General features: G+C 33.6%; 1 protein-coding gene across 1 annotated transcript; it reads right to left on the bottom strand.

The window, feature by feature from the left end:
* Positions 1-2,734: 2,734 nt before the first annotated feature.
* LOC128049542 (alpha-S2-casein) lies at positions 2,735-18,455 on the bottom strand. Its single transcript, XM_052641776.1, has 16 exons — positions 18,405-18,455; positions 16,549-16,573; positions 15,737-15,762; positions 15,607-15,648; positions 15,196-15,222; positions 14,348-14,374; positions 13,881-13,907; positions 12,810-12,833; positions 12,669-12,713; positions 12,285-12,407; positions 11,728-11,754; positions 10,723-10,749; positions 9,017-9,040; positions 8,881-8,925; positions 7,956-8,075; positions 2,735-2,797 (listed from the first exon to the last, which is right to left on the bottom strand). The coding sequence occupies exons 1-16, from the start codon at positions 18,453-18,455 to the stop codon at positions 2,735-2,737; spliced, it is 723 nt and encodes a 240-aa protein (XP_052497736.1).
* Positions 18,456-18,855: the final 400 nt, after the last annotated feature.

Raw genomic sequence — 18,855 nt, 5'->3', positions numbered from 1 at the left:
CAACTTCTTCACTCTCCTCTTTCACTGTCATCAAGAGGCTCCTTAGTTCTTCTTCACTTTCTGCCAAAAGGGTGATGCCATCTGCGTATCTGAGGTTATTGATATTTCTCCCAGCAATCTTGATTCCAGCTTGTGCTTCCTCCAGCCCAGCGTTTCTCATGAGGTACTCTGCATATAAGTTAAATAAGCAGGGTGACAATATATAGCCTTGACGTACTCCTTTGTCAATTTGGAATCAGTCTGTTGCTCCATGTCCAGTTCTAACTGTTGCTTCCTGACCTGCATACAGATTTCTCAAGAGGCAGGTCAGGTGGTCTGATATTCCCATACCTTTCAGAATTTTTCACAATTTATTGTGAGTGTTACAAATATGAATTACCTACCAAAATAATTATAATCATTAAAACTTAGAAGAGCCCCTCCATCCTGTGAATTTATTTATCGACCACTGTATCTCCAGTTACACATAGTACTGAATAAGAAATGACAATATGATATCATATTGTTTGGCAGTGCTCAAGTCATCATCGGAGCAACATGAAGTTATTTAGCTTGATGTATTCTTGAATCATAATAGTGGCTGCAGTGTGTATTCAGAGTAAGAGAATCCTTTCTTCAAGTGCTTAATATTGTTTCTGTGAGTCAATTAATACAAATCCCACTACTAAAGCCCTCATAGAAGGAAAAAAAAAGTACTCACATACAAGCATAAAATGTTTTCCTCATCTTATTCTGAAATATAACATATGTCTGACATTCAGTAAAGAGACTTACAAGATACACTGAAAGTCAAGAAAAAATTATGAATTTAAAAAGAAGCCATCAGACCAGAATCAGTTATACAGATGTTAGAATTCTCCTTCAGGGGATCTTCCCAACCCAGGGATCAAACCCAGGTCTCCCACATTGCAGGTGGGTTCTTTGCCATCTGAGCCACCAGGGGAGCCCAAATGTAAACTTCATTGACCCTCTATTTCTGACTGTTACACTGAAAATTAGTATTATTAAGTCCATTACTTTGTGAGTCAGCAAGTTAGGAAATCTGCAGATTATGTTTGACAGGTGGAAAGAATACATATGAATAAACATGAGAGTACTCTTCTGTTACGTACAACCTAAAAATAGGAGGTGACTTCAGAATACAGATAGAGCAGAACATATCTTGCTATTTTGTAATAATGGAAATAGGATACTTTATACTTTGTTATTGACTAATATGCTCTTGGAAATGTCGAGATGTTTAATTTACAAGAGACATACTCAACAAAGATATGCCACTAACTATTGTTACCCTAAGTATACAATTCATCTCCAAAGTTTTGTAATGTGTTTTCCTGCTTTCATATGTTTTAAGTCTTTTTTAATTATAGGAGACTCTTTAGGTATCTATCTGTACCAATAATGTAAACTTGCATCTAGTTAGTGTTTGAAAATTATTTGTTGATTGCAAAAAGCAGCTACGATAAATACTGTGTTCCAGTTTAATTTGTGGTAACAAAATATTACCATCAGGCTTCCCTAATGACTCAGTGGTAAGGAATCCGCCTGCCCACGTAGGGGACTCAGGTTGGGTTCCTGATCCAGGAAGATGCCCTGGAGAAGGAAATGGGAATCCTCTCCAGTATTCTTGCTTGGGAAATCCCATGAATAGAGAAATCTGGCAGGCTACAGTCTATGCGGTCGGAAAGAGTCAGACACGACTTAGCAACTAAAACAGCAAAACAAATAAAATATTAGGTGTGGAGTATATGGAATATATAGAATTCATTCAAATGTCAGATAATGTATTGATTACTGAGGACTTGATGTCTGCTTACACATTCCCACTGACATTGCTTACATTTTAATTTGGAAACCCAACAAATATAGACAGGGTTTCAGAAGTCAACTGGGTATATCTGTCTAAATTTGGGGAACAGTAATTTAGAGCTGAATTTATCTAAATAATTAGGAGCTGATTTTAATCAGCCAATTGTATGTGGCAACTAAAATATTTAAAGTGGACAATATGATTTAGGAAAAAATATGTTGAAATTGAAAAGAAGTGGCTGTGGCCAGAGGCCTAGAGAGCATTGATATTTGTGTAGAAGAAAGAAATGGGAGTGTTTCCAGTAAGAAATAGCTAAATAAGGACAATTGTAAGAATCACCAGGATGTAAATATCAATAGATCCAAGTAGAATGTTGCCACTGAAGACAACATATATTTTTTTGCTAAAATTTCCTCATCCATAAGGTATAGTATTAAGAGTTATTAGTAATGAGTATTGTTAATAGTTATAAAGATAATTGAGACAAATATATAAATTGCCCTGCACATAGCTGTTCAATGAGTTTCAGATATTATAATCATTATTATTACTTTGCCCAGTGAACAACACTGAACAGGATAGACTACAGAGAAAATTTAAACAGCACAAAAGGAGCTATTAGTTTTGAACCAGAGAAAGATCACCACAGCCCTTGAGATTTGAAGACGACAGTTAAAGTTATGTTCAGATTTAGATCAAGTTAGTGAAGTGTCATGCTAGCGAGGTGGATAGTGTTTAGGACTGATAAACTCAGTATTTGTCAATAAAGTAGAAAGGTAATTTTTTTTTTCAGTAAGATAATTAGGAGTTTAGAGAGAGTTGAAGAAGGCAGCTAACTCTAATGCCAAGACGACAAAGATTGATAAGCAGTCTTTCATGACTAACATGTTTAGAAATGTTTAAAAAACAAACTTACTTTAGTATTCAGCTGCTTTGCATGAAGTAGCAGTAGAAATTTAGTTCATGGTTGCATGCTTTCCAGTAGCACTAAGTACAGAGGGACAGAAGAGTTATAAGAGTTATCAAAATGGTACTTTAAAAAAATCTAAGGGTGAAGTCTGGGCTGAGTAAGAAAGGAAGTGAGGCGAATAAGAAATAGAATGGAATATATTCAGAGTGTTAAGGGATCGAGAGTTCTATGAAGACAAAGTAAAATTCTCTTAGCTTCTACCCCTTCCACTCTTTCAAAATATATGGCATGTGTACCCTTCTTCTGAGAAACCCTTCAGTGTTCAGCCTGAATAGGAAAAAAAGTGAGGTTAAGAAGGCTTGGATAGAATGGAGTACAATGAGAAGGTTAAAGGACTGGAGTAGTCTACTGAATCAAAGAAAAAGTCTCCAATTTTCAGATCTTTTCATCAAAGATACTTATCATATAATGTCACTTGCCTATGAAAACTTCTCCAATGTCTTCCCATCACAAGCAAATGTTTCACAGAAATTTCTAAGCTCAAATAGCTTTCATCTTCATTCTTTCCTCTTTAATTCACTTTCCTTTAAGTTCCCTATCCCTCTGTCTTCTTTGGATATGTCACCCTTCTAGAATTTTCTTATGTTCCATACATGAAGCCATTTGTTTTTGCTATTTCTCCAGTTGTTAACACCATTACTAGCGGACTTCGGAAGGTTTATGTTCCCAATGCCTGACTCCCTACTTTAGTGTGACAAGGTGACCAGAGACAGGAGGACTGAAGCCTCTGGTGAAGGTTTGGGGTTAATGCTGTGGCAGATGATGGGCACAAAGTAAAAAAAAAAAAAAGGTAGAATGATGATTGAATAATACTGTAAACCTAGCTGTGGTTGGAGAATATAATAAGTAATATTTATGAGAAGGAAGATTGAATTACTCAGGAAGTGTATGGTTCTTTTGATGGTAGTCAAGCTGGTTCAGAGTTACTGTTAGGACTCTATTATATTATAAGACTCTTTATGTTATAATCCATGAAGCCTTCCCCGGTGGCTCAGCAGAAAAGAATTTACCTGCAATTCAGGAGACAAGGGTTTAATCCCTGGGTCAGAAAGATCCCCTGGAGAAGGAAATGGTTACCCACTCCAGTATTCTTGCCTGGGAAATCCCATGGACAGGGAAGCCTAGTGGGTCATGGTCTCAAAGAATTGGATATGACTTAGCAACTAAACAACAAACAATATTATAATCCACAGCCTCATGGGCCACTATGAACGATGGAAATGATGATTACACACCAAAGAATGCACTTGACATTTTATTTCCGGAGGGAAAGAAAAATATTTCTATAACTTAGAAAGATTAGGGAAAGGATTTTAAATAATCATCAGCTAAGTTTGTATGAAACCACCATATAAACCCAGTATATTCAATATAAACTAACAGGGAGAGTATAAATAATTCAGGAAATACTCTGCGATTTGTCTTATTGATGTGCCACCCCAAACATGCTGGTTGTATGAAGTAAAGTGGTAGATATGAAACTGTAGAAGATAGATTTTCCAGTCCAACCTGAAAAGGAAAACAGAATACTACATTACCTATTGATCTATATTCAAGAAATAATGTATGTCTGTATACAGAACCCACACATACTCATCCATACTAGTTTAGCAGAATGTTATTATTTTTTTTCAAACTTTAAAATTTATTTTGTATTGGGGTATATTTGATTAACAATGTTGTGGTAGTTTCAAGTGAACAGCAAAGGGATTCAGCCATGTATATACATGTATCCAAAATGTTATTATTTGTAACTATTATTAGTTAATATTTTCTAGTGTTCAACGTGATAACCTAGCACATAGTAGTAGGATTTTAATAACTATTTGTGAAATAATTTAATGCATGAGTGAAAACTGACAGCCAGTTTCTTTAATCCAACAAATAAAAGTAGTATTAATATTTATATTTATTTATAAGATCACGGCAGATGGTGACTGCAGCCATGAAATTAAAAAACACTTACTCCTTGGAAGAAAAGTTATGACCAACCTAGACAGCATATTGAAAAGCAGAGATATTACTTTGCCAACAAAGGTCCATCTAGTCAAGGCTATGATTTTTCCAGTGATCATGTATGGATGTGAGAGTTGGACTGTGAAGAAAGCTGAGCACTAAAGAATTGATACTTTTGAACTGTGGTGGTGTTGGAGAAGACTCTTGAGAGTCCCTTGGACTGCAAGGAGATCCAACCAGTCTATTCTGAAGGAGATCAACCCTGGGATTTCCTTGGAGGGAATGATGCTGAAGCTGAAACTCCAGTACTTTGGCCACCTCATGAGAAGAGTTGACTCATTGGAAAAGATTCTGATGCTGGGAGGGATTGGGGGCAGGAGGAGAAGGGGGCGACCGAGGATGAGATGGCTGGATGGCATCATGGACTCGATGGCTGTGAGTCTGAGTGAACTCCGGGAGTTGGGGATGGACGGGGAGGCCTGGAGTGCTGCGATTCATGGGATCGCAAAAAGTTGGACAGGACTGAGCGACTGAACTGATAAAGTGGTAAATATTTACACTTCAGCAACTTGAAGGAATATTTAATTATTCTTATTTTCTAAATAATTTATTAAACATGAAATGTTATTGTTTCCTGCACCTAAAACCCTTTAATCTAATTGAAATCTAGATTTTAATAAAACAAAATAATTATGCAAAATGACAATGGGCTGATACATTAAGAAATTGCTAAAATTATTAAATTCTTTAAAACTGACTTGCATTTTTGATTTCTCTGTTTCTTTTGTCATTTTTCTTTCAGTTTAATACCTTTTTTTTCCTTTGTCATTGCTTTGCTTAGCCTATTTCTAATTATCCGAAAGGACTTCCTTTAGGACTTATGTTTGAGGCATCACTAGATCTTTTTGTACTACTACATATTTCTGATGTCTCTAACTTAGCATCTGGCACCTTGTATTGCATTTCTGTGACTTTGTCTAGAATAGAGCTTAATGAAGATAAGTTTGGTACCTTATTTTTGTCTCCTTCATGTCTCTCACAGTATAGAACACATGATCAATTTTTTTAATGTAGAATAAGTATATAAATAATGATAGCAAAGTGAATAAGGCTATTTATTAAACACAACTGAATATTCAGCTCATATTCATAAGTTATTCTTTTTTTTCACAGAAAATTAATAGTCTAATCCTTTCCATAATTTGGAGGGAAAAAGTGATATGACAAAGCAAATCAAGTTTGTGACAACATAACCTAAAGCCAAAAAAGTGTTCTAAAAGATTCCTCTAGTTGGACTTGGATTGTAGCTTGGTGTCAATAGTGGAGTGTTTTAGTCCTAGAACTGGAAATCTGTGCTGGATTCTTGGCTTTCCCACTTTTACACGGTGATCATGAACAAGCAGTTTCCTTATCTCAACGTGGCTAATAATACTGATTATGTAGGTTTTTGTGAACATGAAATTTAATATAGGCAAAGGGCTTAGGATTGTGACAAGCATTGCAAGGCCTCAATAAATGACTACCACTGTTACTACTCGTTCCTCTGAAACCTACTTTGTCCCATTGCAGGACACATACAAAGAACAAGAAATCTTGAGTGAGACAGAATGCCAAGATTGGAGATGACTTATGTACTGCAAGGACAATATCAAAGAAAAAGTGACTACACAAAAAAGCAACATTGATGTATACTTGTTTCCTTGACTGTTCATCATGGTTTTAAGGCAATGTTTAAAATGTCAAATAGAATCACTAGGAGAAGTAGGTTTTATGTGTTTAAAAAGATAATGATTTTTCCCAGAGAAAATAATGCTTGTTTTAAACTAACTTGTGTAAGAAAACTATATTGTAGATCTTTCACCAAACTGAAATTCTGGGTCTGAGCTCTAAGGTGACAGGTTATCATCCTTGTGCCCATTATGCTTGTGACAATTTTCCCCCTGAGCTCTTGCTTCTGACTGAATTTATCATCAGCTATAGAGAACCTTCTCTACAATTTATTTTCAAAATATTTATAAAATGCATGCAAATACACAGATCACTTAATTTGTGAATCCAGAAGGTATAAGCAAAATTTTAAATATTTCATAAACCAAGTATGACTTAAAGTTGAAGCTATATACTTCCCATGTGACGTTAGTGGTAAGAACCTGCCTGCCACTGCAGATGTAAGAGACATGGGTTCGATCCCTGGATCAGGAAGATCCCTTGGAAGAGGGCATGGCAACCCACTCTAGTATTTTTGACTGGAGAACATCATGGATAGAGGATCCTGGTGGGCTATAGTTGATAGGATCACACAGAGTCAGACATGACTGATGCAATTTAACATGTATGTATATTACTTAATATTAGTCATCCTTCACACAAAAATCCCATTTATCGTTTAAATTATAAGCCTAAAGTTACTTACCATAACCAGGTAGAAGCAGTTAATTCAAGAATCTTAAAGGTACCTCTTTAAAAGAGAAAGAAATAATATATTTTAGCTAATTGCTTATAATAACAAACAAAAAGAATATTTACAACTCTGTGGAAATATTTAGAAAAAATTTTGGCACATTATATTCAAACTACAGATACTAAATTCTTATTTTCTCTAATCACGGGGAAGATATCTTTAAATGCTATATGTATATCCAATACAGTGAATCATATTTTAAAAATCGATATAAATGAAGTGACTTGCCCCAGATCAAAAGTTTATTTATGTCAGGTCTTCTGGATTCCAATCTTATATTTTTATATTAAATTCTTGGTTCTCTAGGTAAAATTTCCTGCTCTCTCCCTTATTCCTTATGTTAAAATACATTTTATCAGTCACATTTAAACAAAAATGAAACAAAGGAGAAATGTTAATTAGAGTTTGGTCAGGCTACTTTTTGGAATTTCAGATACTTTTGTGAAATGGCAGTAATATTCTCTATGCTGACCCACCTTCAGGAAATGCTATAGAATCAACTGAAATATTATAAGCAAATACTTATGAAATTTAAATCCAATGCAAACACAATTTATCATGATAATTATTTCTGCTTATTTAGCTCTGTTCACCCTATATGATTTATAATTCAGTTTCCAGCCTAGAACATTCATTTAATTTTGTTTTAGCTTTTACTTTAGAACTTAGAATTTTATTTCCATATTTCATTTCCCTATCTTATTTTTATTACAAAAGACAACTCGGTTTTAAAATTAAAAATAAAAGGGAGAACTCACCACATAGGGAATAGCGTTTGTCTTGGGTTGAGTCCATGGCTTCATAGCTTTCTGATGCTGATCAACAGTCTTGAGATACTGGGGCCAGGCAAATTTCTGGTAATACTGGCTGATTTTTTTCTAGGAAAATTATAATTATTCCATTATCCCATATGTGAGAACACCTGGACCTAACCAAATAAAGTTTTACTTGGATAAATTCTAAATGATACCAAACAGACTTAAGCAAAGTAAAGTTTATTCATATAAAATTATCTTTACTTTTATAAAATAAATGGTAGGTTTAAAAATATTCTTTGGTTATTTCAAACTCTAATGTCAAAATGCTTAAGTGGGAAAAAAAGAAAAAAATATTTGTGTAAGAAGGCAAGGGGATAATTTATTAACAGTGTCTTAGATTGCAGCTTCTTTTCCACATCTCGTGGAAATACTTTAGTCCTTAGAGTCATATAGAATGTGTGATTTAACTCAGTAGAATCTGCGACACTGATCCAATTGTTAATCTCTGAGTGTCATTTATCTTATAGAAGTAAATGATAATATATTGCTTGTCACCTATTCTGTAATTAAATATCCCTCTCCTCTGTGTTCTGTTTTGAACCATTTATATGGGTACAACTATAGATTATTATAGAGATTAAACACAGTGGTATCTGTCTTCAGGATTATTTTCTATTTTTACAAAATGAAAAGTCAGTGAGTTTTTAGAATGACTGGTTGTGTGGATACATGGCAATTGTACAACTGGTACAATGAGAGAAGGTTTTTGCAATAGTTTTCATAAAGTATAAGGAAGACTTATAGAAATTAGAATTTGTTTAAAAAAATGTGAGTTTTTTGTTTTGCTTTGTTGTTGTTGAGAGGATTGTGGTTCAGTGGTGTCCAAGCTGAGTCTGAGTGTGCTCACGTTTGTATAAAAATTTACCAGAAAATTTAGGCGATTCTTTTCTTCTTCAGTCAGTTTAGTTTTCTGTTAATAATAAAAATAAACTGCAATAAATGCAAAAGCAAATATTATAGGATAGCATGTAATTAATTTTGTTTGAAGGGAAATTACTTACCTTAGTGAATACTTCTGTTGATTCCTTATGGAAAAAAAAATGAAAATCAGCTTTACTTGAATAGCCTACCAGTAATTTTGTCTGTATCATTACAGTAGAGAACTAGAGCTAATTATTTTTAACAATTCAAAGCTAAATCACTGCTATCAAGTAACAAAGTGCTATTTTATAGAAATTTATTATGAATTTAATGAGTTTGAATATGCATTTTCAGAGCATTCTCTGTGTCAATATGATAATTGACTGACTGAAAGTATGTTTTGAGTTTCCATTTATGTATATTATTCATATAATGTCAAATTTTCATTGAGTATAGCAGATGCAAAGCCAGGGAGTAGAGGAGAGGGGGAGAGAGAGAGGGAAAGCTAAAACAAAGCAGGCCCTTGAGGTATGTAACATAGCTTGCATATCCTTTCTGGGAAGACCATTGTTTTTTTAATGGCTGTGCCTCCCTTCGTACTAAGTCACTTCAGTCCTATGTGACTCTTTGCAACTCTATGGACTGTAGCCTGCCAGACTCCTCTGTCCATGGGATGCTCCAGGCAAGAATACTGGAATGGGTTGCCATGCCCTGTTTCAGTCAATCTTCTCAACCCAGGGATCAAATCTGTGTTTCTTGTCTCCTTCATTGGCAGGCTGGTTCTTTAGCACTAGCGCCATCTGGGAAGCCCTTTTTAATGGGTATGGACCCCCAAATTGAAAGAAAGGGTAAGGCATGCTCCTAAAGCTCTCAGTGAGGTTGATGTTGGACTGTGCCTCAGGCCATAAGACTGTGGGCCACAATCCATGTTTCAGCCTCTCCTGGGATGTCTTCCCATTGCGTTTTTCCACTTGACTCATTCTAACACAGCAAGTGTTCTTGTAACTGTGGTTTACACAACCCATAACCCAATCCAGTATTCAACCCCCTAAACAACCAGAGAGATTCAGGGTAGAACTATGGTGAAAGCAATTGACAGGATGTTTATTTGGCATTGGCTTATTTGAAAAATGCATGTTATCAATGAATCAGGATCCAGCTGAACATTATCAAAAGCATGGCTAGAACAGCTACTCAAACCTTTGGATATACTTCCTTTCAGATCTCTAAAATGACTCTGAATCTGTGTATTTTTCTTACATGTGTTTTTCTTTATTTTACTGGCTATTTTGATGTGGCTCTGTTAAAAAATTAAGTATTAGCAAATACCTAATATGCTTAAAATAATTAACAGCAGAAAAGTGCAATAAACTAGTTGGTTATTTATTTTAAAAGTATATTTTTTCTTACTGGATGAACTATTAGAAGATTCAGGGAGAAATAAAAAAAATAGTCAAAATTTGGGGACCAAGATACAGTACAATTTTAACATTTGTGGAGTTTTAGTTCTTTCTCATTTTACAAAAAGTATAATAGTACAATAGATAAAAAAGAATTGAAGTAAAATATTTAGTTCAAAAATTTGATTAAAAAAAAAGAAGCAGTGGAAATAATATAAAACTTTTGTGATATAGAAAAGTCTTGCTCACATGGAAGGACTTAATTGAAAGAATTCAAGACAGTTGAGTGGAACAGAGTTAAGTGTTGGAGAAAAATCATATTTTTAAATAACTTACAAATATAACTCTATTTTATTAAAAGAAGAATGTTTCAGATAAGCTTAATTATTGATATTAGATTTTGAAACTATTAATTAAAATAGCTTCATATAGAAATAATAGCTTACCATATCAATGGTCTTCTTTGAATTTTCCTTGAAAAATAAAAGAAGAATTAGACATTTAATTCCCACTGTATTGTCTATACATAATTTCCTTTTGACTATATGTAGAAAAACTCCTTTTTTATAAAGAATAATTCAATTTATTTTTATTGCTTTGTAAATCACTGTTGCATCCCAAGAGTCTAACATAATGTAAAGGGCATAATGCTGGTTAAATGCATATTTCTTAAGTGAATGATGAATGACATATCAATGAATCAATAAATATGTAGATATATTTTATCTGACTGTTCTGCATAACCACACTGTCTCCTGATTATATTTATGCAAATAAATAATATGTTATAACTGTAACAACATAAAAAGTAATTTCTTAACTGTATTTAATGTAAGTGGTTTTGACTTGCTTCCTGAGAGGAGTTGGCAGATATCTTAAGAAAAAATTGAAATGATACATTTTAGTCTTACTTATGAAACTGCTATTTCTCTTTTCTCAAATATTTTATTCATTATGAAGTAGGAATAAAACTAGGCAATTTCCTATGTGATGTGAAAATGTGTTTAATTATGTGTGATGTGCAGGAAGACACTTGGATAACAGCAATTTATATGGATCTGAATTAATTTGCATTCTTATTTCAGAATAATACATTGAATTTCTCTCACTCTGTTTCTAAAATTTAAGATCTATACCAGGTCTTATGGTGTGATAGTAATATTAATGGTGAGCTATAAAAAAAGAAGTAGTAACAGCATTTTGACAAAGTATACTAGCACAGATCCAATCTTTGTATCCCTCAATGTGTACATATTTGTTCTGCCTTTCCCAGATTTTTCTTAGGGATCTAAAGTTCCAGTTTTCCAATTGGAAAAATTTTTTCAATTTTTATGTAAATCCAGATTTATTGCTTAAGCAACTACATCAAAGACTGTCTAGTACAGTGTATAATAAGTGAATAATATCTTACTAGTTATCAGATTATTGCCTTTGTAGGTAAATGCCCTTACCTCACTGGTGGAGAGCTGCTCTCTGTTCTATATCAAAAAAAAAAAAAAAAGGACCATGAAAACTTTCATTATTTATTCCTCATATGCGAAAACATTCCTTAAGACAGACTGTTTTATGAAAGAAAATGGTAGAGAGAGAACCTGGAACCTAGGTAAATTACTTCATTTCTTTATATTTTCTTAACAAAGCAATCTTTTTGTTACATGAAATTAATGATTACTATCTCCTCTTAGAGAATTGTTTGAGAAGCCAAGCAAAATGATATAGAAGCATACTCTTAAGACAGCTATGTTCAATTTAAATTAAATTACTTATTTGTCATTATGGTTGCTATTGTTATTTGCTACTATACTTGAGCTATGTTTTGTTTGTGGTTTAATTTCTGGACTATAAGATTTTTGCAGTTGTTCTACTTTCTAAGTTAAAACTTGTCTCGTTGGGACATTTTATCTCTAGACATTTTACAAATCTTTATCCTGAACTCATCCTTCACCAAAAACAGAAAGAAAAAAAAAAAACAAAAACAAGAAACAACATATAAAAAAGCAGCACTCACCACGGTGGGAGTAAAGGGGCCAGCATTTCTCTTAACCTGATCCCATGGGTTCAAAACAATTGGACCTTGATACATATACTGGAGATACTGGGGGAACTTCTGATAAAACTGATTGATTTCATTCTAGAGAGAAAGAAAATTACCAATATTTACTCCAGTATTGAATCTTCTCTATGTGTCAAAAGTAGATTATAGAAGAACCAAGTTTCTTAGAACTTTATTTAATTAGATAATTCATACAACACTGCAAATTTACCTAACAAGGGTTGTTTAGTAACATAAAATTTTCTGTAACTGGGATGGAATAGTTATGTGAACATTTGGAGAAGAAGCAGTGTTACTATGACTGTTTACTTGAAGTTATAATTTGTATGAAAAATTTACCAGTGCTTTCTGGTAGTGCTTATCGTCCACAATAATCTTAACTTCCTGTTAAGAAAACAAAACACTTGTTATAAAAATACACAAAGAGAAAACAAAGCTGGACGATATGAATTTCATTTTATTTGAATGAAAATTAGTTACCTCTGGGGCAACTTCAGCAGATTCCTTCAGGGAAGAAAAGGAGGATTAACTTAACTTGCATGATTTAGTCTTAGCATTGTACTAGAGTAGAAAGGGCAATTCATTAAGTATATTTAGAGTCCAAGCTACTACTACTGAGAAATTACAGTATTTATTCAGTTCAGTTCAGTTCAGTTCAATCTCTCAGTCGTGTCCGACTCTTTGCGACCCCATGAATCGCAGCACGTCAGGCCTCCCTGTCCATCACCAACTCTTGGAGTTTACCCAAACTCCTGTCCATCGAGTCGGTGATGCCATCCAGCCATCTCATCCTCTGTCGTCCCCTTCTCCTCCTGCCCCCAATCCCTCCCAGCATCAGGGTCTTTTCCAATGAGTCAGCTCTTCACATGAGGTGGCCAAAGTATTGGAGTTACAGTATTTATTAGAGATTCAATACATGGAAAATTCAGAGTCCTCAGTTTCAAAGTAATAACATGTGACTGAAAACGTGTTTAATTTTAAAGTTTTCATCAATTCTACATTATTAATTCAATATCAAATGTTTAGGGAGTGTAAACAGGTGACAAAAAAGTTTACAAAGTTGGCCTAGTGAGATGTGGCAAACTGAATCCAGTATACCTTTTCTGGATGACACATTGCTATTCATAGGAGGCCATTGGCTCTCCATTCCAGACAGACCCGTGGCCTAGAGAAATGGTAAAGCAGGCTTCCTAGATGTTAAGTAGGAAGTCTTCAGGCGCAGCCTCAAGGCTCTGAGCCAAGGCTATGGTTCTCCCTTTTCCAGACACCTTTCCCCGTTGTGCTCATTGCTTGGGTATTTCTATCAATACCAGAGCATGTCTTTATTTCTTTCCTCTGGAGTCAGATATTTGATATCCCTGTGAAAGAACATCCATGTACACCAGGGTGTAGATAGTCACTTCCCAGTCTCCTCAGTATGACATTAAGTTTGGGTAAATGATTTCTCTATTACACACCCTATTTGTGATGTTAACAACTAATTACTACACATTGCTGAAAATCTATTTTGGATGAACTTGCTATTCAGTGTTAAAAGAAAAGGTCTCTTACCTCACTAGATGATCTGATAGAATATTCCTTGAAAAAAATAATATATACAATATAAATCTGGTTACCAGAAGAAATGCAAACATTATTCCTTGCATGTTAATGTTTACTTGGGATATGTCTCTTATTACAAACATGATCATTATTATGATAAGTTAAAAGGATTGAAATAAAAGCAATGCAACCAGGCTTCTTGGCTGCTTGTTTTTAATCACCTTTAGCAAATAAGTGGAAGAGATAAAAATGATCATATATTTAAATGTAAGTGGCTCAAGAGAATACACAGTGATTTAGGTGGACATTACTCAAGTAGACAGGGAAAAACTGTCATTTTGAAGGAACTTATAAATCATTTTCCAGTTTATTAAAAAAGGAAATTTAAACATCTTTCCATATGCCATTACTAATTTTAGAATGTTAAATATTGGTAACATGAACAAAAAATGTTCAAATGTATAAAAATTTCTCACCTCTTCATTTGCGTTCCTTACAACTTCCTTAAAGAGAGAAGAAAAATAATTAGATGTATTTCCCCACAGCATTGCTATACTATTTTCTCCTGAATATAAAAGGAAAAATTTCTCTCTCATTAAGAGATGCATTAGACTGGATCGCTTTCATTGTATGAGTTTTGTATAAGTTATAACAGAATTTCCTATTTGATGACAGTGGTATTTATTGTTGTTTACTGTGTTTATTGTTGTATCCCCAGTGAGTCTCATAATTATTACTGTATTCCTAGAGACTAAGATAATGTTGGGGACATAGTTCTTGTTGAATAAAAGATTTGTCAAGTGAATGAATGAATATACAAGATAACTTTAGGCAAGGCATGGATAGATTTTTCTTTCTCATTTTAATAGTTGTTACTTATTATGTATTAGGAAAAATACATCACTAGGGCAACTGACATGCTTTAGGAAGCAAATATATATTGTTTCTGTGATAAATTGATTGAGTCAGTTTTAAGAAAATATTGCAACAGAAAAAGAATTTTAAAAAAGAATAAAATAAGTTTGATACTGAAAAACACTAAAAGATAAGTTCTTCATTCTTCATAGATTCTAGGAATCAAATGTGTTAGTTGATTCATGCAAAGATATATTTTCTTCATTTGATTTAGTCATAGAATTGAGAAGACTATAATTTTGGTCTCATTGTTTAAAGATAATCTTGGTTTTCAAGTTTGATTGATTTGAAATATATTTTCCAAATAAAGGTTAATTTCAATGTATATTAATTTATACAATGTATGTTAATTTCAAACACTATAACATTTTACTTCACATTATGCTACAAATGTGAAATCAGTGTATACCTCGCAGGATGTGGTGCAAAGTTTCTCCTAAAAGAAAACAAAGCCAAAAGGATATAACATTTATTGAAATGTAGTATAATATTCTTGAGCATACAGTTATAGCAAAGAAAATATGATTTTGTGAACAAAAGAGTACAGAATTAAGGAAGAAAAGTAAAAATGATGAATCTTTAACAAGAAATTCTTTCGAAGATATTCTACTTTAATATTGTGGCTCAAAAATGGCTCTCAAATCTTTTCCCAGAATTCCTTTCATTAGTATATAGCATTTAAACAAAACAATGAAAACATCACCATTTTCACAATCACAAACACAATTCTCTTTTTGACTGAATGAGAAAGTGATCGAGGTTTGATAGAAAAACTGTCTTATCAGTGAAAGATTAATAGACTAAAGTAATCAAACTTTACCTTGCTGGGATGAAGGGCCATATTCTTTTCCTGCTTATATGTCTACAAAATAAATAAATTTATTTTATAACTTTGATTAAAGAAAGAAAGTTAAAATATATTACATTTGACTTAAGAATTTGGTATTTACTTCCTGGGAGATATTGATAGATTCCTTAGAAAAAGAAAGACAATATTACTCATTTACCTAAATTGAATTCATATTAGCTTAATCATATATTGATCTACAACCATTATCCATGGGGTAGATAACATATTAGTCTTTACCTGAATTACAGAACAAAATTAACTGGTTTCATTACCTCTACTTAACTATTATATTTCATATACCTAACTCATTTTGCATTGTGCTTTGGGTTACGAATATCTGAATCAAAAACTTTCCCAAGTATCATCCACAGGGAAGAAAGAACAGGTTTTCTATATCCTCTGTACAATTTTCAGGGTTTTTTTCATATTATTATTATTACATTTTTTCCTCTATATTTTTAAGAGAGATTAAACACATCACAGGAAAATAAGAGAATGCTTAGGTGGCACTGCCGGTGACTGTGGGAACCTGTTTGTACCCATAGCTGGGAAGTCACTTAGGAAGTAGCATGTAATATGGCTCCAGAAAGCTTTAGTCCTTTTTGCAGAAACAGAATGGATCCTTGTTACTGTACTCACAAAATATTCACCATGACTTGTGAACATACCTCATTAATATTGAGACATCTTCAGAAAAAAAATGTACTAATCTAATTTTGGTGATTTGAATGTGTAGATTTTTGGTCTTTATTCCTCTCTATATACTTTTTCGTTGTGGTTGCACTTCCGATTTTCTCTAATTCTATAGTTCTAGACTCATTGGTGAAAAATTATTTTAAAGACAATAGTTTAGAGCATATTCTGTTTTTATTAACGGAAAAGATTTTCTGTTGATACTAAAGTATCTTAGCTCACTGGAGGAGACATGTTCCATCTTCTACAAACAAAAGCAAATATAGTTTTCAGTTTTATGGTAGATTTAAAATGCCAAGGTATCTCACTATTTTGTTTTGTTTTTATCATTATTCCTGTTGTTTTGATGACAAGAGACTTTTAAGAATTTGTTTCTGGAAATGCATGATATTTAGTTGAATATTTTCATTATTATTATAATATTATATCCTATATTATTACCAGCAAATCATTCTGTACGTCAAACAAATCCTTTTTATAGCTTAATGTAGTTCTTACTTTTAGGAAATGTTGGGTTCTTAGTTTATCCTATCACCATTTAAAATATAATGTATGTGCACATGTGCTACAGAATCTTAAAATGTTTATAATACCATGATATTTTGTTTTATTTAGTTTTTGTTAATTGCTAGATTTAATTACTCTTAAGGGAAAGACTGAGGACAATTACTGATTTACAGAGAAGAGTAATTAAGACTAGGAGGTTATAAATAATGAAACAATGAAACTTGGTGTAAGATTGACCAGTGAAGCTTATTTTATCTTATATTCACCTAACTGGAATTCTTACTGTAGCTAAGCTCTTGGTTTGGCTTTAAATTTAGAGACTAACAGAAACTTTTCAAGATTGATGTGTGAGGTGTAGAAATGGAAAGGAAGCAAAGAACTCTGGTCACCCTGATGATATGGTACATCTGAAAAGTGAAAGTGAATGAAAGTATCTGACTCTTTGCAACCCTCTGGACTGTGTAGTCCATGGAATTCTCCAGGTCAGAATACTGGAGTGGGTAGTCTTTCCCTTCTCCAGGGGATCTTCCCAACCCTGGTATCAAACCCAGGTCTCCAGCATGGCAGGCAGATTCTTTAGCAACTGAGCCACAAGAAAAGCCCAATCTGAACTGAGTGAGAACTGGACCTGGGAGAGGTGTTGGCAGCACAGGCTGCAGGGTAAGGGAAGAAGCCCATTTGCTCCTGAGGGAGCTAACAGATTACAAGCCTGTATCTTCAAAGCACTTCATGTGAAGCATCTAGTCCTTCTTTATCACTGTATGATATGAATATTTCTGTAACATTCTCACTAGAAGATGTTGCTTTGAGAAATGAAGGGTTGATTTTGCATTAGGTTATCTGGCAAGTCATTTTCAAAGTTGTTGCTCTTTAGTCTCTCAGTCGTGTCTGACTCTTTGCAACTCACGGCCTGTAGACTGCCACGCTCTTCTGTTTAAGCAATTCTCCAGGCAAGAATACTGGAGTGGGTTGCCATTTCCTTCTCCATGGAATCTTCCTGACCCAGGGATGGAACTGGAGTCTCTTGCATTGCAGGTGGATTCTTTACCACTGAGCCACCTGGGAAGCCCAACTCCTAAAGTTAGCACTATTCAACACATCCCTGTTTCCTATCAAAGTATCGTTGTTGCTGGGCTACTGGAGTCAAGAATGATGAAATTCTGACATATGCTTGAGAGATGGTTTGGGAATCTACATTTTCTCTGTGACTCTCCTGAACTTTAAAAGAAATCCTTGTTATGGTTTCATGTTTCTTACTTTTAAGAAGTGATTCTCGGAGTGAAAATATTTCCCCAATAAATTCAAATGTTTATGGAAGAAAGTGTATGCTTTTTAACTTAGAACTAAAAATCTTTCCAATCCTAGAAGGAGAACACTTTAGAAGTGGTATTTTTGTCCATCTTCATAACTTACATAAGGCAGAGCCAAGGCCATCTTCGATTATAGGTTTCAAAGTTTATACACTTCCTCTCTATTCCCTGCTGTCTACCCCTGACATTATCCTCATAAACAATTTAATATTCTTATATTTATATTATATATTATCATATGTACCTTATTATACTTACATGCTTTGCAAGGGCAACGGCCAAAAGGCAGGTAAAAATGAAGAACTTCATGTTTACTTGGTACTGTGAAATAGATAAGAAGCTAATTAATAACAGTTTTACTCTCCTTATAATCACATATTTCCTCATTAATTATGTATTAAATAATCTTCAGATAATTAGGAAAGGGCAATGAAGACTGATAAAAGTAGATTCATTGAGAAACACATGGATTTGAATACAATGAGTTCTTTACAAGAATAAATTAACATAACATAAAGTAAAATCTGGAGAAGGAAATGTGAAATCTTAGTTTCTAAACAGTGGAGGCTCATTTGGGCATACCAAATTAGTGGCATAATTGACCCTATGTATAAATGGCTAATTTATTTATTAATTTACCCATTTTTCAATGAATACTTGCTATGTCAGGTACTATTCCAGACATAAAGATACAGTGATGAAAAATAAT

Source organism: Budorcas taxicolor, chromosome 6 (assembly GCF_023091745.1).
Source record: "Budorcas taxicolor isolate Tak-1 chromosome 6, Takin1.1, whole genome shotgun sequence".
Classification (NCBI taxonomy): Eukaryota; Metazoa; Chordata; class Mammalia; order Artiodactyla; family Bovidae; genus Budorcas; species Budorcas taxicolor.
This window is presented reverse-complemented; position numbering and strand designations above follow the sequence as displayed.

Excerpts from the sequence above, each read along its gene's own strand:
- LOC128049542 (XM_052641776.1), bottom strand. The coding sequence starts at position 18,455 with ATGAAGTTCTTCATTTTTACCTGCCTTTTGGCCGTTGCCCTTGCAAAG. Across the intron at positions 10,750-11,727 it reads AGCAGCTCTCCACCAGTGAG|GAAAATTCAAAGAAGACCAT; the intron begins GTAAGGGCATTT and ends TTATTTTTCAAG. Across the intron at positions 8,076-8,880 it reads AGAATCGCCTAAATTTTCTG|AAAAAAATCAGCCAGTATTA; the intron begins GTAAATTTTTAT and ends TAATTTTCCTAG.